This window comes from Scleropages formosus, chromosome 9 (assembly GCF_900964775.1).
Source record: "Scleropages formosus chromosome 9, fSclFor1.1, whole genome shotgun sequence".
NCBI lineage: Eukaryota > Metazoa > Chordata > Actinopteri > Osteoglossiformes > Osteoglossidae > Scleropages > Scleropages formosus.
Window position 1 is genome coordinate 17299331 of NC_041814.1, and position 26884 is coordinate 17326214.

General features: G+C 41.7%; 1 protein-coding gene across 1 annotated transcript; it reads left to right on the top strand.

Annotated features, from left to right (window-relative positions):
• LOC114911281 (putative protein TPRXL) lies at positions 1-26541 on the top strand. The gene is made up of 11 exons (XM_029254845.1): positions 1-107; positions 12798-12901; positions 21483-21563; positions 22045-22125; positions 22606-22689; positions 23171-23251; positions 23733-23816; positions 25329-25406; positions 25681-25788; positions 26182-26322; positions 26513-26541. The coding sequence occupies exons 1-11, from the start codon at positions 1-3 to the stop codon at positions 26539-26541; spliced, it is 978 nt and encodes a 325-aa protein (XP_029110678.1).
• Positions 26542-26884: the final 343 nt, after the last annotated feature.

A 26884-nucleotide genomic window follows, 5' to 3' on the forward strand; every position in this document is an offset into this window, starting at 1 on the left:
ATGGTTTCCTACTGCAGGCGGACAGCCGTCAGCGGTGAGATGCAGGGGAGGAGTGTTCGACCGACTGCGCCGATAGAGATCTTTGCACATGGCTCCAGCGGCATCCAGTAAGTGTGAGAGTGACAGTGATAGTGACAGTACAGCTGAACACACTGCAGGCCATCACGCACTCGCCCGCTTACAACAAGCTCCAGTTCGGAGCTGCCAGCCGTGACCCGATAGCCATCTTTCGACCTTACGCCGTGACGCTGGCCTCCAAAATGTTTGCGTGCGCGCAGCTCCGATCGCCTTCCGATCGACTCTTATAAAGGGTCAAAAGCGACACCTTCGAAAGAGCGTCTTACTGGCCGTTTTGCACCGGTGGCTTAGTGAATACGCGCGCTGTATGCGGAAACATCGCAGGGCCTCTTTCTTCTTTTCTTCCGCAGAAATCCACGCCCCTCTAAACTGGAGAATTTCAGATATTTTTTAAAAATTGATGACATTTCCCAAACAAGTCACAGCTTCTGGAAGATGAACATATGAAGTATTGATTTAAGGGATGATGCCGTCTGTCTCCGTCTTCGTTGCTCAACCCACAACGCATGACTATTTTACTGACATTGACTCTTTCAGTTATTGTCACATACAATGAAATAAGAAACAACAAGAAATGTATTTTAGACCATATTTTTTTTTTTTTTTAAAAAAAAGACATTTTTTCACGTGAAGAAAAATAGAGGAAAATCAAATGCTTTCAGAAAATGTGTTAGAGCTAACAGTATGACAGTTTATGCGGTTGTTTTAACAGGTTTTAAAAACTGAGGGCAGAATCGGTTCTATGAATGCAGATAAAAAGTCTAAATAAATGTCAGAAAAATAAGATTTCACAGTCAATATTGTCGCTAGGCTTCTATAAATTGTTAAGATGTCAGATTTTGCATCTTGGACCAGTCGAAAAGCCGCTGCAGCCGACAATGTATTTTTGCTACAGTTCCTGGGTTTGTTCACTTTACACTTTACGCCGTCGGTGCGATTGTGCCAAACCAAACTGAAAGTGTGTCCTCCGGTACGCTGGCTGCAAAACCAGAACCCACACCATTAGCCATTATATTTTTCTTACTCATTTTTCTGCGACTTTCCCTTCTTTTGGTTTTCGCATCTCCGGGGTTAAGCTCCTGTCACACAGAGTCACGCGTTAGGACTTTTAATAGACCAGTATAGAGTTCGGCTCTTCTTCTTATTACCGACCTCGCCGAAACACGCCAGTAAAACACTGCGTGCTGAATCTTAGTTTCCGAAATCCCCAAATTCCCATTTCCACATGCAGAGAATTCTTTCCAATAGCTGCCCTACCCTTACATGCCACACCTCATTTTGAAAGAGGCGGAAAGTACAAACAGTTTGTTTTTTTTTTTTTTTTAAATTCTGATGTCGAGAAAAAAAAATGTATGGCGGTAAGATATATTTTTATAAGCTTCTATAATTTCCAGCATCATTCCACTGCAGAGCTAGCTTTTGTTTTTTTGTCCTGAAACATGGGATCAAAATTCTTGATGAAAAGATTACGTAGTTAAAATACATTATTCAGAAAATGCCGCCATCAAGCTTTTTCCTGCATCTTTTAGAAAAATCTGTTGTCTGCAGGAGGCATTATGTTTATTCACAGCATTATTTGTAATTGTGCCGGTGGTTTGTGCACAAATGATGCCAACTGATGAATCTGTTTGTAACGCGAGATGAAGCGGCCCTTGCGAGCGACAGTGACTCCTCTTAAAGATGCTGTGCGGCGAACAGCATCTTTGCTCTGTTTACTGATGCTTCGTGGGAGGAAGGGCCACTTAGAAGCCCTGCTCATGCTGACCCCCTCAGCTGAGCTCATTATCATGTCCACCAGGCTCACGGCGCTGCGCCCACCGAGGGGAACGCTGCGAAGTGCTGCCGGAGCACTTTATCCCGACTTTTTCCTTAGACGGCGTCCATGCCCGAATCAGGCTCCTTCTTGGGGGACGCTTGTGCTCGCCTCTTCCTGAATTAAAGACCGCAGGGCACCCGCATGCAAGGATGTATTAAAGTTTAATGGCGTTCTTGCTGTGGGGGATGTTTGGTCAGCGTCAGCTCTAAGTCCCTCGGTGCGGTAATGAGCCCTGGCACATATATACACTGGAGGAAGAGCACAGCGCACCCCCAGTGCCAAGGAGCAGAGTACCTGCGGAAGCGCCGACGCCGATGGAGAGCTCAAGTGGGAAAATACTGACACCCAGTGGACGGTCCCTGAATTTTCCCTTCTCTTTGTTCCAGTTTGTGGAGAGAGTGACTTCTAGGGCAGCGGGGTTGCATGTTTCACGGCGCTTCAGCGCAAAAAAGATATCGGAGCTGCGCGCGCTGATACCTTCTGGAATTCACTTCCGCCGGTTTTCTTTTTCATTTTCATCCTGTTTTCTTTCCAGCGAGCTGACGGAAGCTGCGCGAGGAAGTAAGACTCGAGCTCACTTCCTTACCTCAGACAAATTTTTTTTTTTATATTTCGGCTGAAGCGGCACCCGATGGCACAACATGCACGGCGACAAGGTCACAGGGTGGAACAGGAAAGGGGCACCTGTGCTCCAAGCGGGTCACGATTTGTTTATTAAACGAGGGTGCATCCAAAGACGAGCACTTAACGCCGTATCATACGTATGCACTTTAACCCTGCAAAGGGCAGGACACTTGACTTGCAGGAAAAACCGAAAATCTTCCCAAAAAGTCTGCAAATTTTTTCCTCTTAGCTGTACTCCCTCTTCATCTGAATATATGTTCCTACAGTACCAATCATCTTGATAAGAGAACCCATATGTGACTTCTCACTAAATTTTAAATAGTTCACATGTCACTTCCTTTATGACTCATTTCGCTGTAGTTACTCAGGCGATGGCTGCACACAGTGAGCTGTCTGGAATGAAAGATCTATTGTCTTCTGCCAAGCTTTCACATTTAGCTGTCAGTGCCTTTGAGACTGATGTTTCGCTCAGTACATGTAAAAGATCATAACAGACTCTCTGACTCGCTCACGTTTCTTAACTGCTGGTCCGAGTCCCAGAGGCCCCTGGGTACAACATCTTACAGGACCGGATGCTTTTTTGATATTGCATTTATTGTCGGCGTATAAATTGAGGGGTGACTCTGTAAGCCGGAGATATACACTTCTAAACAGTTCCGTCTCCGATGATTTATCATTTCTGAGTTTGACAAGCTGCAGTAAATAATATAGTACTGGGTATATAATCGGGGGGGGCGCGGCGGTGCGGTGAGTTTGGCCAGGTTCTGCTCTCTGGTGGGTCTGGGGTTCGAGTCCCGCTTGGGGTGCCTTGCGACGGACTGGCGTCCCGTCCTGGGTGTGTCCCCTCCCCCTCCGGCCTTACGCCCTGTGTTGCTGGGTTAGGATCCGGCTCACTGTGACCCCTGCTTCAGACTGTGTGTTTGGGGATATATAATAATATAGGACTAGATGCCAGTCTATTGCAGGGTAGCCACATCCTGTATACACACACAGAATAACTTATGTATTTATACACTATGCGCAATTCAGAGTCACAAAGTTACCTGAAAAACAAGTTTTAAGATTGTGGGAGGAAACCAGAGCACAGGAGATGAGCCTAAGGCTCCACAATGAGTGCACGTCATATTCACATTGCTTGGTTACGTTTATATAGTTGTTACAATGTCTGCTGAAGTTACAACAGTAGAGGACGGGAAGCCCAGAGACACATGGGATGGATCCTGCAGGTAGTCAACATACTCACACCTTTGCTGCTGTTGTGGAAGTGCTAACTGGATGGTGTATGAATGTGGGAGTTGAGGATTCAGTCACTAAATGTGTCCTGCCTGGACATTTGACAGGCCTGAGACACAATGAAAAGTCTCACCTAATGAGGGTAGAGTTCACAGTGTTGTAAAGCAGTACAGTTATCAGGACAATGTGGTCAATGAGATGACGGAGCTGCTTTTGAGATTACTGGGATTTTTACAATGCACACGCACTGTCCGGGGCCGCTCGTCCCGGGCGGGTCGGGTCCCGGCCCGGCGGCGCGGCGTCTGGGGGACTCACGCAGACAGGACTCCAGGCCGGTCCATCGCAGAGCACCCCGAGCAGGGCTCGAGCCCCAGACCCGCCACGCCACTGCACCCCCCACCCCCACCCCCACCCCCACCCCCCGTCTTCTAAACAGAAGGTTCTGCTTCAGTCCCCACTCCCTGGTGCCGCTGTAGCACCCATGAGGAAGGGACTCACCCAGCTCTTCCAGCGGAAATGCGCAGCTCCATCACCGGGCCGAATACAGTCAGACCCTTTGGATCAAAACATGAGCTAAAGAACAATAATAATGAGGATTATTGCAGCATGCTGCAGGTACAATAAAACGCTAGGTTGAAGTATGGCCAGAAATGATAGCCTTGCTGTGAAAGTAACTTTTTCTTCCCACATTTGTGAAATGGGTGGATTCAGTTTCGCTCGCTTGTGGTCTGCTACTGGCAACACATTGAAATGTTGAAATAGGTTTTTTAGGGACTTGCATGACTTCAACTTTTCATGTAAATCTCTAGCCAGGCATGACAAATTTAGCAGTTCCTCTATTGCTTTGGCCTGTCAGCCTGAAGACGTTTGTTGCAGTTAGGAGGCCCGAAACAACCTGACCCGCAGCCTGGCGGGGAAGGTAAGGAAAACCAAGTTCGGAACGTGACGGATGGAAATCCGTCACGGCGCGGAACGAAAGGGAGAAAGTTTCTTTGGAACGGACAGAGCGGATTTCTTTGGAAGGAACGAGGTGCGTGTCGTGAGATCTTGTCAGACATCTAGCCGTTTATCATGCAGAAAAAACAAGCCACACCCTTCGCGCTGAGCAGGAATATAAAGAGCTGGGGTTAAACATAGAAGTGTGATCAGGCACCAGGCACAGAACTTTGCACCTAAGGTTGCGTTGCCAGTCACACACTAAAACCACGGCAAAAAACCCCTCTCCCTTCAAAACTTTAACCTTTAATTCCGCAGACTTATTGCAAATGCCTTTTGCATAACTAATAATCTTGCGCCCCTAGCGAAATCACTGTTGTGCTCACCTGCAGATGTAATCATTCTGGTCATTATTCTTATTTTACCTATCATTATTTAGATTTCGGGAGGGTGCGGTGGCGCAGCAGGTTGGGCCGGGGCCCACTGTGGGGCGGGTCTGGTGTTCGAGCCCTGCTTGGGGTGCCTTGTGATAGACTGGCGTCCCGTCCTGGGTGCGTCCCCTGCGCTGCCGGGCTAGGCTCCGGGGCTCCGGCTCTCCGTGACCCCGCTTGGGACGAGTGGCTTCAGACGGCGCGTGCGTTATTCGGTTTATTACGTTTCTCTAAAATTGCTTTCCTATATTTCCTTCCTAAATGTCCATGCCTGGTTCAGCATGTTCCCCCGATAAGACAGATAACACAATTTCTCTTCATACGTTCACGTTAAACGACACCTAAAATAACGTTACATTTACACACAATTCTTACTGTATTTCCTTTAGTTCGCACTTTCATGCAGTGACTTAGACATCCATCCAGAATTACAACTATCACACGAGGGTAAAAAAATGAGAAGAAATGAACAGTAACAAGCACTACATCCCTAGTGCACCGATACCTCAATACATTAAATTTATTAATTTTTTTCATCATCATCATCATCATCATTATTATTATTATTATTATTATTGTTCATTCACCTCGTGCACTGATGTATAACAGCAACGGCTGCGGTAAAGGTTCAGAAACAACCTTCTCGTTGGTCGTCCGTACAGCCCAAATGTAGGAGAATGATGCGATCATGCTTTAAATCAGCATCACTACATTCCCTGAGCCCTAGTGAAACTGCGCAAGCCTCTTTAAGCTGTTGCCAGCTGTTTTGCATTTTATTTACATTCGCCTTATGCTTTTCTCCAAAGCAACGTACGATGTGAAGCTACATACGGTTCTTTACCCATTGCACAGCTGGGTGGTTTTACCGGAGCGACTTAGGGAAAGTACCTTGCTCAAGGCTACTGCAGCTGGAGGCGGGAATAAAACCTGTGACATTTGGGTCTAACGGCAACAGCTCTAACTAACGTGTTTTAAGTTTTGAGCTTGAGCAAAGTTATAATATGTGAATCAGGCCTCCCCATTCATCAGAACCCTGATTGACAGGAAACTTCACCTTCCTATAGGCCAGTCCTGATATTACTGCTAAACATTTCTCACTTTGGTCACGCTTACATCCGATAACTTGCTTCTCACAGCTGTTTATGCAGATCCGTATAATTAATACATTTAGGTACCGCTAAATACTACTAAATAAGTAGTGGTTACAGGTGCTGCCTTGGAACCCAAAGGTCGTAGGTTTGATCCTCACCTCCGACTGTAGTACCCTTGAGCAAGATACTCACCCTAAAGTTGCTCCAGTAAAAATTACCCAGCTGCATAAATGGGTAAATAATTATTAGCTTATGACAGTTGCAACCTTTACATTGTAAGTCACTTTGGAGAAAAGCGTCAGCTAAATGAATAAATGCAAATACTAAAAATACCGTCCCCATTTCTGTAGTATTTATTCAGTTTTCTTCAAACACACACACACACACACACACACACACACTGGTTGAAGCCACTTGTCCCAAGCGGAACTGCGGTTAACTGGAGCCTAACCTAACAACACAGGGCACACGGCTGGAGGGGGAGGGGACACACCCATGGGGGGTGCCAGTCCATCGCAAGGCACCCCAAGCAGGGCTCAAACCGCAGACCTACCAGAGAGCAGGACCCAGCCAAACCCGCTGCACCACCGCACCCCCCCTTTCAAAATTTGTAACGTTATTAATGCTTAGTGACATCTGTTGATCTTTAGTATATAATGTGATAAATAAATAAGCATCGACCATGTCAAGTTTCCTCTTTGTGGAAATATGCTTGGCCAATAAAGCGCTATCTTATTTTATACACCTACCAGTTATGTACAAGTACATTGAAATCATATTTGGGTCAAACTGTGTTAAATAAACAACCGCAAAGTACTAATTTCCAGTATTGTCTGTTAAATGTAATCACTTTTTCAAATTGATTGTATTCAAATGAGGATTAGAAATCCGCATCTTAATATATTTAAAACTTTCCAGGACGTCTACTTTTTACATCACTGTATATGCGGTATGCGCTGAGTAATTTGGTCCTGAGTTCTTTTCAAAAGAGTACAATAGCAGGAGCAGCAGTCTGGACCCAAGTACAGCTGTCAGCCATCTATATTGAAGGCCACGGTCCATTCATACACGCGTCCCTCGTTACATCTGGGCTCCGGCCGATCGTGGGAACGCGAGGCTGCTCTCAAAGAGTTCAATGGCTGGTTTGAGGAAGTATAACCAAAGTAAGCACGCACAATTTCAAACCATCATACCTGGTGCTGAACACCTTCTAACACCAAGCACCCACACATGAGAAGATTATGAAAAGCCTGCAATGAATCAACCACACTGCCTGTCCTCCCACAGCGTAGCCCAGGTACCACAGGAAAAAATAGAGATCAACTGTAAAAGTAACACCCAGAATGCAGGCTTTCAGCGTTTCTCTCTCAGAGGTTATTATGTTTAAATTTGTTTTCTCGACAGAGTAGCTCTCTTTCCGACTTCCTTAAATTTGGTGGAAGCCGGCAGAAGCATGCAAGGAATGGTATCTTGCAGCAAAACATAGATGAAAAAGTCCGACTGGCAAATGGGTGAAAATCTGGTATAATCTCAGTTTCTGTGTTAGCGCAGTATGTCTTGCATATACAGTTTAATGCAAAAGTTCGGGCACCTCTAGCCAAATTACGTATTTCGTTAATTTTCTAAGTGAAAAGTAGTAGACAACTGCTGCAGGAAACTGTTAAAAAACAAATTTGCAATCGTTCATGCACAGTTAGTTTATATTTCATGAACTTCAGAACGTGGGAACAAAAAAAATAGTAACTGTGCCTTGTACAAAAGTTTAGACACCCTAGTGAGTAAGTATTTAGCAACACCCCCTTCGGCACGTATCACAGCTTGTAAACGCCATTTGTATCCAGCTAAGAGTCTTTCCGTTCTTGTTGTAGTGATTTTTTTGCCCACTCTTCTTTGCAGATCACTTCTAATTCCAAGATGTTATTGGGCCGTCTTGTGTGCGCAGTATGTTTGAGATCTACCCACAGATTTTCAATAATGTTTAAGTCAGAGGCCTGTGAGGGCCTTTCCAAAACCTTCGGCTTGCTTTTCTCCAAGTAGCTCATACTGGCTTTTGAGGTCTGTTTGTGATCATTGTCTTGCTGAAGCTGAAAAGGGGATGGCTTCCACTTGGCTGACTGTTTAACTTTGGCATCTAGAATGTGCAGTCATTTAGTGGAATCCGTTCTTCCCTCTACCTGTACAGTGTTCCCTGTGCCACTGGCTGCCACACAACCCCAAAGCATAATGCATCCACCCCCACGTTTAACAGTTGGCAAAGTGGTTTTTTTTTCCATCAGATGTTGCTCCTTCTTTTTTCCAAACAAACCTTTGTTGATTATGGCCGATTAGTTCAATTTTGACTTCATTAGTCCACGACGATTGTTTCCAAAAAGACCCCTGGCTAGTCTAGATGCTGTTTTGGATACCTCATACATTGGCTTTTGTGATGAGGTTGTAGGCGAGGCTTCCTCCTGATGACTCTTCCATGCAGATCATGTTTGCACAAGCAACGCTGCATGTGGAACTGAGCACCACCATTCCTGTGTCAGCCAAAGCTTCCTGTAGGTCCTTTGCAGTCATATGAGGGTTTACTTTTGCCTTTCTGGTCAGTATACAAGCAGTACCCTCAGAAAGTTGACTTGGTCTTCCAAATTTTGCCTTGACTTCCACAGTTCCACTTAACTGCCATTTCTTGATGACTTTACAAACAGTGGAAATTGCGAGCTGGAAGCATTTTGCAATTTTTTTATAGCCTTTCCCTGCTTCGTAGGCATCATTTAGCTTTATTTTCAGATCATTACTCAGTTGCTTAGAGGAGCACTTGCTTGTTGAGCGATGGCCCAAAGTTTGGAGTGTCAGGGAATTTATGAAGTTCTGCACTTGTCAATAGGTGACAGCTCCTAATGGCTATTAAGGCTCAATGACATTATTAGGGTCAGGGACCTTGTAGAAAAAGCATAGCATGTCAACTTGATTAGTAAAACTTTACAGCAAAGTATGGGTTCATCCAGTGCTCAGAAAATTGACTTCAGCTTTATCCTATTGCCTGGGTACTCGTGATGTTTTGTGCTTCAACTTATTCCTGGATGTCATTCAGCTAGGTACAGCCTCTGAACATACGGTTCAGCTTTGTAACAGCAGTGTGTGTTTCTAAATTTCATGTAGAATGTAAAATGTAATCTTCAGAGAGGTTGTACTCATAACTTCTGCAGTACAGGCTCTTCCGTACTCCCCATACCCATAAATACATTCCTGTGTTTCACAGGCTCTACGGTACTCTGTATACCCAGAAATACGCGCCTGTACCTCAGGGCCTCTACCGTACTCTCCACATCTGTCAAGATGCTCTTGTGCTTAGGCCACATGACACAACTGCAAAAGCGTCTGTACATAAACATGCCGCAAGCTGAAGTGTGATCTGACAATTACTGATCCTTTGTATCCCATGATTGCTTTCAGGGTCTCATTCCTGCAATAGACATCCTATTCATGCTTCACTGGCTGCTTCCTTTGTAGGCCACACTCAACTACAGTGAAGTGACCAGATTGAAATAGAGAGCAAAATCACAATGAATCATATAAGTGTTAAACCTGAGAAGGGGATTCACCAATGTAGTGGTTAGGGAGAGGGGAGAGGGAGTAAGTAGTTTAATGGGTAAGGTTTTTCCTATCCAGTCTCTTGCTCCATCTTTCTTCAGTTTTTACAAGGTGCCCGGTCCCAGCTGACATGAATCAACCCCGCAGCATGATGCTGCCACCATCCCACTTCAATTCTGGTGTTTCTGAAGGTGTGGACAAAATTATGTTTGCACCACACAGTCCATTTTGAGTTTTACCTGAAAAACTGTATTTTGGTTTCAGACCCACACACACACACACACTTCAGCTGGGTCAATCTTATGTTTATATTACATTTATTCACTTAACAGACACTTTTCTCCAAAGCAACTTACAGTAGGTACTATGTAGTGTCACTAACCCACACACCTTATTCACCAGGGTGACTTACACTGCTAGATACACTACTTACACTGGGTCACTCATCCATACATCAGTGAAACACACTCACTGGGTATCATTCATACACTACAGGGGAGCCTGAACAGCATCTCTTGGGACTGTGGGAGGAAACCCACACAGACACACGGAGAACATGCAAACTCCACACAGACTGAGCAGGTATCAAACCCACATTCTTTCACACCACCCAGGCGCTGTGAAACAGCAGCGCTACTTGCTGTGCCACCGTGCCACCCATGCTGTCTAGCAAGCTTCAGATGCACTTTAAGAAGGTTCTTTTTGAGTAACGACTTCTTTTTTTGCCACCTTTCACATACCTAACAGTTCACATACCTCAAGATACACCATGCCTACTGTGAAGTGTGGTGGTGGCCAAGTGTGTAACTTATACATTTACAGTTTATTTTGTAATGGAGTTGGTGATGTATTTGTATATAATCACTTACATAAAGAGTTCATGTACAACCAAAAAACATTACAATGGCTTATACCCTTTTTGTAAGCAACAAGCTTATGACACTGGACACCAGTATTTATGCCTGTTACTCAGCAATTTTATTTCAGCAATAGGTATTTTATTCGGGACAACTGTACAGTTTTTTTCTGATGCAAACTATGAAATTGCCACCTTAAAAGTTTGACAATAAAACCCAAAGGCAGAGGCTGAGAATGATAAATCTGAAAAGAAAAAACATGATGGCACTAATATGCTATCTGCACTCTCATCAGCCTGCACTGTTGCATAACTAATTTGAATGTTGTGCTTTTTGACTTAATGTCATCTCACCCTGCTCTTTTTCATTTTGGACTGTTGGGCACACCAGAGAGAGAGTGAGAATTTTGCAGCTGTCGAGTGCCCGCAGCGTAGTGTAGATGCTATTACACTCCCCTGTACCTTGCGAACCGTGATTGCACCATGGCGCCGAACGTCTCTACTTGCTGCGTCTCTGATCAGCCATCTCGGCACACGGTACATAAATAGTTTTAAAGGATGTGGTTTCTGCACCAGTGCTTGTCCTGTCATACGTCATCAGAGTATGCTGCTTCAAAGCGAGTGGAATAGAAACCCTTTTTGAAGCGGAAGAAATTATGTTAAGTTTATTAAATTACTGCAAAGTGAAATATCTATAAACTCTGTGTGCAAACATACAATATAATAATGCTGTGCTCTTCACTAAAATCCGTATCCTCTGCAGCAGCATTTACAATGATTTCAGAAAAAGACACATGAGCGTTGCATAGTGTGGCTGCTATGGAATGACTTCTGGTGGACGTCCTTCACCTTTCTGTCAACTTCGTAACTTATGGCTTTTGCCCTGGATTGGACTGTGCGTGATATTACGGCATCTGGAAAGATGCAAAAGCCTTTCAGGTCTTTCGTTTGCAACCACTCCCACGACCAAGGCAACTTGTTGAAATGACTCAGTCTGGAAAGTTAACCCGCCCATAGCGAGGTGGAAAAAAAGTCACAGCCAAGGCTGAAAGTAACACAGAAATGTTTCTTCGTGAGAACACACAGAATTAGTTGGTTTTGTTGGGGTTTACTATCCTGGCTTTTATTTTCCGATGGTCACTTTCAGTTTATGTTCAATAAGGAAAATTAAAAATATAAAAAAATTAAAGAAAGGCAATACATTGTACCAAAAGTTTTACCAGGTTTAAAACACTTTAATGTTTCGTACATTTATAATAGCTGCTCAGAAACTGTGCGGTTGCTCATGTCGAGCAGGTTTTAGTCTATGCTGTCACTGTGAATTTTAGACTTTTAATATAAGTGGAATTTCTTCTCTGAGGAACCATCTAACATTAAATGTGAAGACGAGTTTTCTGCTAATGTGATGCACGCACTGTATTTTCTACGAGCTGTATGTCGCTTTGGAGAAAAGCATCTGCTAAACGAATACACACATGCGCACGTTGTCCGAAACCGCTTGTCACGAGCGGCTTCGCGGTGAGCCGGAGCCTAACCCGGCAACACGGGGCACAAGGCTGGAGGGGGAGGGGACGCACCCAGGACGGGACGCCAGTCTGCCGCAGGGCACCCCAAGCGGGACAAAAACCCCAGACCCACCAGAGAGCGGGACCCGGCCAAACCCGCCGCACCACCGCGCCCCCCGCTAATTGAATACATGCAAACGTTTGACAAAATCACCCTAAAGATGCTTTAAAAGGTATCGCTGCAAGCAGACATGTCTTATAAAGGCTTCTAGTCTGCAACTGGTACGATGTGCTTACGAGAAGGCAATAAATTCGGTAATTATGAAGGTGAGAAACTTAGAGGAGGCCTTTGTGCTTTTGCTAGGAAACTAAACTGAAGTGCTATGTACGACTATGGCGCAGTCAAAATGCAACTTCCTGTAGAGAGGGGCCTAAGAACTGTGCTGTAGGTTCAATTTGTCGCTCTTACATCATTCGCTTCTGCATGTCTAGAAGTGAACTTGAGGGTTTTGGGATCACATACAGGAAACTGCACAAACTGATAAGACAGTCAAGAAAACGTATGTTTAACTCGACATTCAGTGTTTTATAGTAGTTTGAGCAAAAGGACGGTATTTTTCTGTAATTTACTCTTGTACTGGTTTTCGCCAGGACGCATGGTGAGTCTGCGGGCTCCTCTAAACTCCTGGACATGGCTGGTCTTTCCGGATTAAAGATGCTGGCACTGTTTTTCGGCTTGGTCTTCTTGGTCCAGTGTAAGTATCTGCCTGATAAAGACCATTGCGTGTATCGCTCGTGGTTGTTTCGGGTGGGCAAGGGACGTATGTTACAATGATGCCGTAATGCTTTCCCAGTGACAAAGTGACTTTTAACGTCAGTGGGCGAAAATATGTGTAGTTTTGGTACTCTTAAGTGAAATGTGATTGCCGTTCAAGTGGACCTTTTCGAGGAACATTCATTTTTTTTCTTAAATTGTGAGCAGCTTGAAAGCGTAGGTAAAATCGTAATTTTTTTTGATTACTTAAATGTTAATTATCGTTTATTGACAGCCAAGTGTGAAGATTTTTTGGAAGTCTTTTCTTAATATGTATCGCGATTATAATTTAGCCTTTATTTCTGCATGTGCTCTGAAAATACAGTTTAGAATGATACACCAGAATCAGGTGGTTTTTCAAGGTCAGCGAGCTTATACTTAAGCTGTGCTTTCAGCTTGAAAGAAATAAATTGTTGAAGTATGCAACCTTTAAAAGACTTTACAGAAAATTGCTTTTATGAAAAGGAAAATTGTTCATATGATAGCTGAGTCACAGGGTTTGGGGTAAGGAATTACTATGTTAAACATCTTATTTTTAATATCTTGCTCTTTGCAACTTTCACAACAGTTCCTCTTTCGCGATGCTTTTATTTGTAGCATTTACAGTTTGGATTTGAGACAAAGGGCAAAAACAGAAGGACACGGTAAACTGCATGGCGAGACTTTTTTAAAGGAGCTCAGTCCAAAAATGAGCAGAACCATCTTCTTTGAATTATTAGCTACTCCTGAACGATGGCGCTGCAGTTATTGCCGAAATACGGTATCGTTTCTAAATGTGTTTGTGTTCCGTTCACTTGGCAGATGAGGAGCCGTCTGAGATTAGTGTGCTCTCTGGGTGTGTCCACCCATTTTTACTTTCTCCGAAAACAAATATCAACCCTCAGTAATCACTGCTGAAAGTGCAGATCGTAGTCCCACACAACACTAAATCTCACCTTATCACGTGTTACCTAAAACTTACACAAAGGTTTAGTTCTTGATTTTTAACAGCATCATTAATTTCTTAACAAATTATAGTGACATTATTGCAGAATCTTCAGTCATCTGAAGACGGCAATAGTCTATTTGAACTCAGCTTTTTTTTTAATGGCCTACGGTCCTGTTATGTCAGACCCCTGGGTCACTATGGATACAGTCTGACATGAGGTGTTCTTGACGGCTCCTCTTTCTCTCTCCTGTACTCTACTTCCTGAATTGAATCTGACTTTGTGCTGCCCTTTATGGGATTAATATTTATTTATAAATATTCATACCGATTACTAATACTGATTACTAGTGGTCTTTAAAAATAATATTGGACTGTGTCTGTATTCAACATTATTCATTATTGAGGACATTACAATGAGCGAGAAATCATAATGCAATTTTTAAAAAATGTTATTTTAATGTGGAAAGGGATACAGATTAATTTAAAAGTTACATTTAAATGTATATTCCATTCTCTCATGCATAATACACCTAAGACAGCTGCCGTATTTTTAACTTTTGCCCGTAGCTGTGACCTGAACTACAGTAAAACATGGTATGAGGCGAACAATAATAACTGAGCTTGACAGTACTCTTTAAGGCAACATATTTAAAATATTTTTGCTAGAAATGTGAATAAAGGGCACTGTGCACTTGTAATTAAACTTGAGAAACGTATTAATCACTTTCCACTTGGCTGCTGTACGTGTCACTAGCAAAGGCCTGGAGTTCAGACCACTTCCTAATTGCATTTTGAGACAAACCTACGCCTAGTTTCTCGTCAGAATCAGCTCACAAAAAAGGCAAACGAGAAAAAAGAGAGAAAGGGGAAGCTCTGAAATGAAGAAGTTAACAGTTCTCAAAAGGCCTCCGCAACAGCCAGTGTCTGCAGTCTGAAAGAGAACATCTGACTTCCTTCTCATTACTTTTTAAAAATATGTGTAAATATTCATGTTTAGTAAAAGATGGCAAGAAAAAAGTATCAAGCACATTGACAGTGTATCTCATTCTATGTACAGTTATGTACATTTCCTTTCTTTTGGCTTTGTCCAGAGACAAAGGGATGAAAGTGTGGCTCAGAAGAGAATAAGATGATGGAAAATATGTATTAAAATGGACTTGATGAAGAGCTACAAAAATAGACCACGTGACAGGAAAGCCAATTTAAACACATCGTTACAGTGTGACAATTAATGTCCCATGAGCTCTGATGTACCATCTTCATTTCTTGAAATATTTCAAGAAAAAAGTTTACACTTATCTATGTGGCAGATGCTTTAATACTGAGCTGTGCGCAACTGAGAGTTCACAAAAATGCATTCCGCAAGAAAGATCTTTAGATAGAGAGATGATTGTTGACGCACAGCTTGTTTGTTTCATGCCACCATTTTCGTGGTACACATTTGATCTAGTAGCTGCCTTTAGAAGTGCCATTCAAGTCGTGAATACACACACACACACACACACACATTTTCAGAGCCGCTTGACCCATACGGGGTCACGGGGGAACCGGAGCCTACCCGGCAACACAGGGCGCAAGGCCGGAGGGGGAGGGGACACACCCAGGACGGGACGCCAGTCCATCGCAAGGCACCCCAAGCGGGACTCGAACCCCAGACCCACCAGACAGCAGGACTGTGGTCCAACCCACTGCGCCACCGCACCCCCCAAGTCGTGAATATGTAAACAATATTAGCAGACTGTGTTGGACAAAGCTGATTGGGGAGAAATGGGTCAGACAGATGAAATCTTGGATTATGTTGATATGGATTCAGCAGTTCTGAGGGACAGAGAGAACTCTCTGAGAACGAATGGGCTTTCAGTTTAAGACTCCTTGTGAGTTGGACCACCAAGCACCTAAAAATGGAAGAGTGCGGCAATGTTGCTGTGATGAGAGACCGGAGAGGTATTGTAGGTGGTGGGGAGCAGTTCTTTTGACCGTCTTGTAGCCAAAACCAGAGTCTTGCTACAGGCAGCTACGGAAAACCAATGCAGAAAAATGTGATTGCGACATTTAAAAAAACACACGCTAATATATGTAATATATGTCAGGTATGTGATTATATTTAACGCACACACACACACACACACATTTTCAGAACCGCTTGACCCATATGGGGTCACGGGGAACCGGAGCCTACCCGGCAACACATCGTTCATATCTTCAGTAACTGCTCATCCAGTTAGCCTCTCCTTTGACGCACGTGGTGTATGACAGGATATATCATGGATGGACATCATAGAGTACTCACACAATACGGGTTTTTCCCACCCCTTTTAGCGTCTAATTATAATGCATGGTGCCGTATGCAAATGATCAACTAAAATAAATTAAGATCTTGACCGAAGTACTCAGAAGACACTCATACCGTAACTAGAACAGACAAGTGTCCAAGTTCAAACCTCTGCAGATGTGAGGAGACAACACACATACTACTGTACACGACTATATAAGTAGCACGTGGTAAAGACGCACTCCTTTAGTGTCAAGATGCTCTAGCTGTGCCAGGTAATAGACTTAACTAATATTGCTGGCAACATTAATACATGAATGAAAACGATCAGCTTCCTTAATAAAAGAAAGGCTTCACATTTTTTTTAGCATCATTACATAGACAGCAGGCTGTTCTAGATAGCTATTTAGCGAATACTTTTTTACGTTCAGTGGTCTCTTTGAGTACTTTAGTTAGCTGGGCAGACCCAGTGTGACACACATGTAAAGGATCATGAAGCAGGAGTCGATATGGTTATGCAGTGTGCTGTTTTGTAATAAAACAAAGATGGTAATCGTCGTTAAATTTAACTGAAGGAGATCTGCGTTTTTGGATAGCTACCTGTTTTAGTATAAATCTGTTGTATACATTTATTGCAGGAGTAAACTAAACAGTAATTAATTCTGCTAAATTTGTTGCTGATTTAAATTAGGTTTGTAGCTATTGAAAAGATTATCTTATTCAGATTGGAAATACTGTATCATATCTCCCCAAACAGGTAACGTTTATAGAAACGCTTGTAACAAACAAATAATTTAAGAGGCCTCCTTTGTTCAGTTAAAAAAATTTAGTTGTAACTTTAGTATTTTACATTTTCCCTGTTCTTGAGATCTGAACATTCCAGCTGCCAACTTGAATGATCATTATAGACCCTTTCTCATCCCAGCCATCACTTCTTTCAGGTCCTTCCTTCTGAAGAGCAGTAGTACTTTTCTCACGAAGCAGCGTCTTGTATTGACCTCCAATGGGCACATTTACTCCATACACTAAACCCTAAAAGGCCATTATGGTATCACTGCTGGAATTCAGCTCCCGTCATTAAAACTCTGTGTTAGTAATATAGCATATATAATAAAGTTATATATTTATTGTTACGCATTTATAGAATTACGTGATGTCACCCATCACACTTTTTTTGCAACTAATAGTGGTGCTGTCACGACTTCTCATATTGCTCAGATATTGATATAAACATTCTTTTAAATATTTATGTGTAGTGATTCATTTACATAATGCTTTTCTCCAAAGCAGCTTATAGTGTTAATCGACCTACAATTATTTTCTCATTTATACAGCTACGTAATTTTTACTGTAGCAATTTCAGGGCAAGTACCTTGCTCAAGGGCGCTACAGCTGGAGGTGATATTTGACCCTGTAACCTTTGGGTGCATAGGCAGCAGCTCTAACCAGTACACTACTCATAATATTTGCTGCATGTTAAGTGTCTGAAAGAGGAAACATACTTGGCAATTAAAGTGTTATCTATCTGTCTTTGCCATCTTAGTTGTAGAAGTAGATAGTCGCTGTTGTACAAGAACTTTAGATCCTTGAGGACTGCTGTGGGATATGCATATGAGATATGCGTGCAATTGGTCTATTTTTTAATGTTCTGCCTTGATATGGGGATATAAAAATCAGTTTTTTACTGTTATCCAAAATGTATTTTATTTGTCTGTTCACAAGTTTTGACTGCTGCTGTAACTGGGTGGGCAGCTGAACTCATCTTTGCACAAAGCATGCATGTAGCAAGCTTGCCATTGAGAACGGTGTAAAACCACATCCTGGCATTATTTATTGTTCCACAGGTCTAATATATGTATGCAACCGTTTGTCAGCTTGCATATCTACTGCTCTTCGTTATGCATAGAAGAAAACATATATTATCTGTGTCAGTTCAGTATTTTCGAATTTTATATATTTCTGCATTTCAGCGCTGCCTGTATCTTCTTTGTACGTTATTGCATAGGGTAAAATAGGGGAAAAATACTACATGTAATATACAGGGACCCATCATACTTGTGCATACTGTGGAATTCAGTTGATGCCTCTGCTTTACAGACTTGGAACATGATCTTGAAAGATTCTAATATACCTTAAAAATTCAAACTGAATTATTTTCATTGTTTTTAATACAATTCAAAATACTATTGAAAAATGCACAGGTGTTCCATAAATAAATCACTAGACTGCCAATCAGAGCAAAGCAGGGACCCGGGAATGGACCCAATCACAGGCTCGTTTATTGCTAAGGTTCTTGGGACAAGGCAGTACTCGTAGTCAGGGACAGTCGTGGTGAATCCGAGGCGCAGACGTTGTACTTGGGGAAAGGTCGAGGACGTGGTCGATGAGGACATTGCGAGGGTCAATGCCGTAGGAGATAGGAAGAAGGGCGAGGGAACTAGGAGGGAGGTAGACAGGGGACAGTAGACAGGGTGCTGTGGAAGAGCCATGTCCACAGGAGGACCGGTTGTCTCAAAGAGATTCCATGATTGGGAAGGCGCTGGGGATGGTTTTTATAGCTGAATGCTCCGATTGCCGTCAGGTGCTTCATCGTAGTCAGGTGCTGCTGGCTGAGGTGCGGGCACGGTCGTGACATAGACATTCCCTTTTCTGACAAAATTTTGTGCTTAGCTTTACTGCTGCAAAAGAATCTGACAGAAACTGGTGTTTTTTTTTTTAAATCTGGGTTTTACACTGGAGCTAAGACCATGTGTCTTTCTCAATGTACTACAGATGTAACAGGAAGTGGCTCTTGAAGGAGCTTCCTTCAGGTTACAAGGCCATGTCCTTAACGCATAAGCCACCTGCTGCTTCTGGTGCTTCTTTCATCACAAACTGCTCAACTGTTTTGAACCTCTGGGCTTATAAAACCAGACTGACAATTCATATAATTTTAGTTACTTTAATTATTTATGATTTATTTTATTTTTATAGTATCCAGATGTTCTGGTACCATCAAGCTTTACTGTTACCGGATGTAACAGGGGTGTGCAGAAGCTAAATGAACAAGTTGATTTTTAAGAACAGCTTTCTTTATATCTTGAGCAAATTAGTATTTGCACAAAATAGCAGGTATATTTGATTAAATTTCTTAGCGGGACTGTCAAGACGTGAAGGATATCTGTGTACTGATTTCCTCTTAAAGCTTCATTTTTTAATCTGAAATGCTTTTCACGATATTTTTACTGTTCTTCTCTGAATCACCGTAATGGTGCTGCAACAATGCTCAATATAATGATTCTTAGGTAAAGAAACAAGTTTTTTTGTAGAAGCATTACGGTTATTATCCTGCGCCTCGGCGTAGACCTTGCAAAAGTGAAACCAAGTAAAATGCTTCAGTAAACCATGCCACATATTCAATACTCAGGAAGTTGTGGTTTAAAGTGTTGAAATAGCAGACTTCAGCTATACAGTTTGCTGCTATGGCAACCAGGTTATGCCATTTAGAGAACCTAAAGTTGCTAACCACTGTTATCAACACCTTTTTCCTTTTAGCATGGCTCTGATGAAATCAAGAGAAATAAGAAGTTTGTTTGAAATATCCAAAAAGATGCAACAACTGTTTATAGGCTGTTTATTGCAGCGTGTGACTCATATGAGGTACCAAAATGTTCACAGAAAAAAAAACAAAAAACAAGTAAAACCTGCTTTTCACTTGTAACCAAATAATCAACAAAACACACACACACACTGGCTGAAACCGCTTGTCTCAAGGGGGGTTGCGGCAGACCGGAGCCTAACCCGGCAACACTGGACTCAAAGCTGGAGGGGGGGGGGCACACCCGGGACGGGATGCCAGTCTGCTGCAAGACACCTCAAGCAGCGCTCGAACCCCACACCTCCCAGAGAGCGGGACCCGACCAAACCTCCTACGCCACTGCGCCCCCCTTCAACAAAACACCGTCAGACAATTATGCTTCACTTCCTTCCCATAATCTGTTCAAATAGCAACAGATATAAAATACTTAAATGTCATTGCTCAAGACCCTGTAAAAGTTCACTGCAGTTAACCTCACTGATAATCTACTGTAGTAAAACCAAACAGTTTTCTTTTGTACTTTAGTACCAGTACAGCATTGAATTAATGTGTAATTGTGATTATAGACCTCAACCCTAATATTGCTTAATTCAGAGGTTTTTCTTTTTACAACAAAGCTAAGTAACAAAAATTGTGGAAATGTAAAGATAATTGATATTGTTTACCAGAGGCCTTTTTCAGGAGTTTATGTTAGTTTATGGTAACGTAATGTACAGTACCACTCAAAAGTCAGTATGCAGTTGCTCTTTTCTTTATACGTTTTTGTTAAATACTTGAGAAAAGCAGAACTGTCACCATATCTTGGATTAGTACAATAAATTTAATAATACTTAGAAGAAACTTAATATAGAGCTTAATGTGCCACATTTAGGAAAAACAGATAAATATTAGCATTAAAAATAGTTTCTGCTGTGACACATCTACAAACTGTGATAGGTGTACAATTTTGAAGATTTTGGAATGAAACCTTAAAAAATGAAATTCGTCTTCCGTCAGTTGACAGGGTGCTACAAAAGCTTGCAATGTGGCTTGCAACTATGAACAATATGGCATTTTAAAGACGCTTTAGAAAGAGATTCTTTTTTACTTCCATGTATTTCAGAATATATTGGAAGATATTCTTTCCAAACTCAGTATTTTGTTAACTCTAACCAGTCACTGCAGTTGTAGTACCAAACAACAATTATTAGAGATTGAAACATAAGTGTAACAAGGGCAGGGATATCCCCTTCCCAGACACTCAAGCAAGCTTAATGCCCTCCCCAGGACTATGAATTCATATTATAATAGTATAATCCAATACTACAATTGTATTACAATATTTACAGTTCCTATTGGTAATGTTTTACCCTTCACAAAACACACAACTGCCTTTAAGAAACTTGAAAGCACACGTTTATGAATCTGTTTCACAAGACTTAGTTCCTGCAATAATCATGACAACAGTGATGTTTTTATTATTTTTTTCTCATGATTTAATTTAAAAACACAAGTCTGTTGTGATACTAATGAAAAGGTGTTTTTAAAACTAAACTCAGCCAGTATTTCATTTTAATGTGGCTTTTTAAAAATGTGTCATAAAATATGAAGAGAAAGTTGTGTCCTGTCACTACAGGAAAAAAACAAGAACCATAACGTTCTACAGGAGGCTCTACTGCTTCAAAATTATCTCTCTGCCAGATTTTTAAACTCAACTAGAGGGATACAGTGACTTTTCATTTAACAATCTTATTCTTATTTTGTAGCAAATGACAGTACAACCTCACCTCCAAGCACCAGTCCATCTTCTCATACATCCATGCAAGCCAGCACCGATACCACCAAAGGTAATGTCCTCTTTACACTGAGAGGAATTTCAAGGACACAGACAAGAGAGTAAGGTGTAGGTCAAGTACGTTTTTCCTCATTTTGGCTCGGACTTGAACTCTTCAACAACTGTGCTCGCAAGTGGGCATTTCAACCTTCAGTGATTCAGTTTTCTCTAGTTTCAACCGTTACCTGCAGACCTGGTAAAAAAACTATGATTGAAAGCTCCGTCTTTCACATTTCATTGTTATCGTTCAAAGAGATTGAGTCAGTTTAGGAAGTTACCAGATGTTTAAACCCAAATAGAAGGATGCAGTGACTTCTGATGAAGTCTGAGAATAAACTACAGCTAAAAGGAAAAACTGAGAGAAGTATAACTCACCATGAGATACATTGGTCTTGATGCCTCAATCACTAGTTTTGGACAAGCAACCATTTTTTTCTCCCATGTTCTGTAACCCTTCAAAATGTATATTTAATCCTTTAATTCTTATTTTGTAGCAAATGACAGTGTAGGCTCACCTCCAAGCATCAGCTCACCTCCTCTTACATCCACGCAAACCAACATCAGTGCCACCAAAGGTAATGTCCTTTTTACACTTGGAGGAATTTCAAGGACACAGACAAGAGAGTAAGGTGTAGGTCAAGTACGTTTTTCCTCATTTTGGCTTGGACTTGAATTCTTCAACAACTGTGTTCGCGAGTGGGCATTTCAACCTTCAGTGATTCAGTTTCTCCAGTTTCAACCGTTACCTGCAGACCTGGTAAAAAACTATGATTGAAAGCTCCGTCTTTCGCATTTCATTGTTATTGTTCAAAGAGATTGAGTCAGTTTAGGAAGTTGCCAGATGTTTAAACCCAAACAGAAGGATGCAGTGACTTCTGATGAAGTCTGAGAATAAACTACAGCTAAAAGGAAAAACTGTGAGAGGAGTATAATTCACCATGAGATACATTGGTCTTGATGCCTCAATCACTAGTTTTGGACAAGCAACCATTTTTTCTCCCATGCTCCATAACCTTTCGTAATGTGTATTTAATCCTTTAATTCTTATTTTGTAGCAAATGACAGTACAACCTCACCTCCAAGCATCAGCTCACCTCCTCTTACATCCACGCAAACCAACAGCATCATTATCACCAAAGGTAATGTCCTCTTTACACTTGGAGGAATTTCAAGGACACAGACAAGAAAGTAAGGTGTAGGTCAAATACGTTTTTCCTCATTTTGGCTTGGACTTGAACTCTTCAACAACTGTGCTCGCAAGTGGGCATTTCAACCTTCAGTGATTCAGTTTTCTCTAGTTTCAACCGCTACCTGCAGACCTGGTAAAAAAACTATGATTGAAAGCTCCGTCTTTCACATTTCATTGTTATTGTTCAAAGATACTGAGTCAGTTTAGGAAGTTACCAGATGTTTAAACCCAAATAGAAGGATGCAGTGACTTTTGATGAAGTCTCAGAATAAACTACAGCTAAAAGGAAAAACTGAGAGAAGTATAACTCACCATGAGATACATTGGTCTTGATGCCTCAATCATTAGTTTTGGACAAACAACCTTTTTTTTCTCCCATGTTCTGTAACCCTTCAAAATGTATATTTAATCCTTTAATTCTTATTTTGTAGCAAATGACAGTGTAGGCTCACCTCCAAGCATCAGCTCACCTCCTCTTACATCCACGCAAACCAACATCAGTGCCACCAAAGGTAATGTCCTTTTTACACTTGGAGGAATTTCAAGGACACAGACAAGAGAGTAAGGTGTAGGTCAAGTACGTTTTTCCTCATTTTGGCTTGGACTTGAATTCTTCAACAACTGTGTTCGCGAGTGGGCATTTCAACCTTCAGTGATTCAGTTTCTCCAGTTTCAACCGTTACCTGCAGACCTGGTAAAAAACTATGATTGAAAGCTTCGTCTTTCGCATTTCATTGTTATTGTTCAAAGAGATTGAGTCAGTTTAGGAAGTTGCCAGATGTTTAAACCCAAATAGAAGGATGCAGTGACTTTTGATGAAGTCTGAGAATAAACTGCAATTAAAAGGAAAAACTGTGAGAGGAGTATAATTCACCATGAGATACATTGGTCTTGATGCCTCAATCATTAGTTTTGGACAAACAACCTTTTTTTTCTCCCATGTTCTGTAACCCTTCAAAATGTATATTTAATCCTTTAATTCTTATTTTGTAGCAAATGACAGTACAACCTCACCTCCAAGCATCAGCTCACCTCCTCTTACATCCACGCAAACCAACAGCATCATTATCACCAAAGGTAATATCCTCTTTACACTGAGAGGAGTTTCAAGGACACAGACAAGACAGTAAGGTCTAATTCGAGTATTTTTTTCCTTCTTTCTGCTCAGACTTTTCAACGCTGTTTTGGATTTTCCTTTCTTCATTCACCAGATACTTTTCTCCAAAGGCATCCAACTCAGCGTAGACAGAAGTGCATTTCTCCAACTTACAAATATACACACACAGACATGGACAGATTATTAAAGTACAATTAGTACAATCAGTTAGTCAGGTACCACTGTTTTCGCCTACATACATTACTTGTGTAGTTGCCTGTAGAGTTACTGGCTAGTCTTTGATTTTGAACAGATGATATAGTGCAAGTCTGTGAAAGAGACAGTAGCTCAGGAGATAAGAGGGCCTGAAAGAGATGTTTCTTGAGATCCTTCAGAATGTTGAGAGGGATCCAGTACCTCTGAGTGAAAGAGGGAGCTCATTCCACCACACTGTAGTTAGAACTGAGTAACTTCAAGGTTTCATCTGTTGAAGGTTTCAGTCCCAACATTTCAGATTTAAACCTTCATCATTTCAGTTTCTTCCAGCTATAACCATTACCTTCAGACCTGGACAGTAGAGGCTGCAGAAAAACAATGGTTAAAAGCTCTGTCTTCCACATTCTACCTGTCTTGTTCAAATTGATTGAATCAGTTTGGAAAGTTACCTGATATTTAAATTCAAATACAGGGATGCAGTGACTTTTGCTGTAGAGAGATACAGTGATAAACTAACTTAAGGGTAAACCGTGTGAGAACTGTAATTTTGCATTAAATACATTAAACTTCTTTGACCCAGACTTCCTAAGCATTAGTTTTAAACAGACAGCCATTCTTTCTTAAACTGTATGTTCCTTAACTCTTCATACAACATTCTTTTCAACAAAGTGTATTTAACATTATTATTCTTATATGCAGGCTCACCTACAAACACCAGCTCAGTTTCTTCTACACCCACGCAAACCACCATCAGTGCTACCGAAGGTAATGTCCTCTTTACACAGGGGTAAGGAGTTCCAGTGACAATAACTAGACACTAATGTCTAGGTCAAGTAAGAAGTAGGTTGTAAGTTATGTCTTCAACATGCTGATGGTTGTGTTCAAACAGATTTCATCAGTTTGGAAAATTACTCAATAGCCAAACCCAGGTCTGGAGGGCAAATTGTGTGCTGGGAAACTCTAGAAAGATGAATAAGAGCACACTTGAAAACGTTATATGCCTTAAACAATACGTCTTTGTGTTGTTTTTCTGCGTTCCTGGAAAAAAGTTTTTTTTTCTTTATGCTTGAAAAGATTCGTCTTCTACTAACTAATGTCAATAAATGTTTGTATTTAAGCACACCATGTATATTGTGCCATATGGAAACCATTCTTGTCCTCTTGTTCTTGAAAGAAGTGTGTGTTTGTATGTATGCATGAATAGCCATCATTTCCTCTTCCACGCTCCACGGCTCTTATTCGCATAACACTCACTGACCAGGTTTGTTCATCCACAGCCACCTCCTCAGTCACCTCACCTCCACCCACCAATACAACCTCCTTTCTCCAGGGCTCAAGCTCCAGTGCTGAGAAAGGTAACGCTTCAGTGTGTATTTTGTGTCAGCATGTGTATCGTTACATTGTGTTGTGGTGCACATTGAAAAGCCAACCTGATCTCATGACAGTGGTAAATGACTCATTGTTCATTGATAAGATTATGCTGTTTGGGTTTTCCTTGTGTGATCAGACTAACAAAAGCTCAAACTGAGATAGCTGAGTGATCTCAGCAACATCCACAGCCTTCCGACTGTGTGACAAGCCATTCTCCAAACACCCTTTCTCCATGCTCCAATGGTCTTGCTCTCACAGCATTCACTGACTTGGATTGTCCTTCCACAGTCAACTCTACATCAAGCGCCTCACCTACACCCTTCACTACAACTCCCTCTGCTGTGGCCAGCAATGACAGTACTGCAGGTAAACTGCAAAATTTGAGCCCTCGCCTACAAACAACACAACTTCTCCACTCAACACAGTGAATGAATCAGCTCACTGATCGAGCAAAAGATTCAGTAATGAAGACACAGCATGAAGGGGTAAAAACAATGTATAGTACTTGATGATAAGTTCAGAAACACTAGTTTGAAAATCAAATCACATCTTATTTCTTTGGCTATTCTGACCACATAGCATGAAGCTTGAGGTCCTGTGAGCTATTCATCAAATGTTTTGTGTGCTTTGCTTTCATTGAACTGAAGTGAATAATGCCAATGCATTAAGTTGTAGTACTGTCACATGTTACTATTTGTGTGAACCTGATATGAATTATGTTCCCCTGCTCTGGATTTGAACAATATTCTTAATTTCCAGGACGGAATGTCTCTGATCAGTCTTCCAGCCCCTCAGCCACAGACTCCTCTAACCTTTCAAGCATCACACCCACTCAGAATCAAACCTCACCTCCACGCACTGCAGAAAACACCACTGCAACTACCACTGCCACAACCATAGGTTGGCAACCTTTCTCAGGGTGGGGTGTGCTGCCATCCCGCACAAGGAAAACAGGGTTCATGCATTTTTACTGGGTCCCAGCAGTCAGTTGATAAAATAATTTTACCCAGAAGGAAACTATAATAATCACTAGTAACAAGTCATTGATTAACTATTGACTTGTCTGCTGGGACACAATGAAATCTCACAGGCAACAGAACCCTGGAAGGTTATGACTGAAGCACCTTAATTTCTATTATCTGATGTCTGTGTTTTCATTTCTCTCTTTGCTAATTGATTTTATTGATCCCTTTCCTCCAGTCACGACAACAGAGGACTGTGGTGAGTTCAAATTTGAAGTTTTGAGAATGTAAATAAATGAAATATTTACCTTTTATTGCTCTGCCATATGCCACTTATGACTGTGTCAGTTATTAATCTTAATTGATGAGATTCATTTCTAAATTAAATAGATTTTCTTATGAAGCTGATGAAACTATATATATATATTTTTTTTTTGAAACGCAGGCAGTTTTACAATTTCGAAAGTCCGGGGTGGCATGACAATAAACGTATCTGGAAC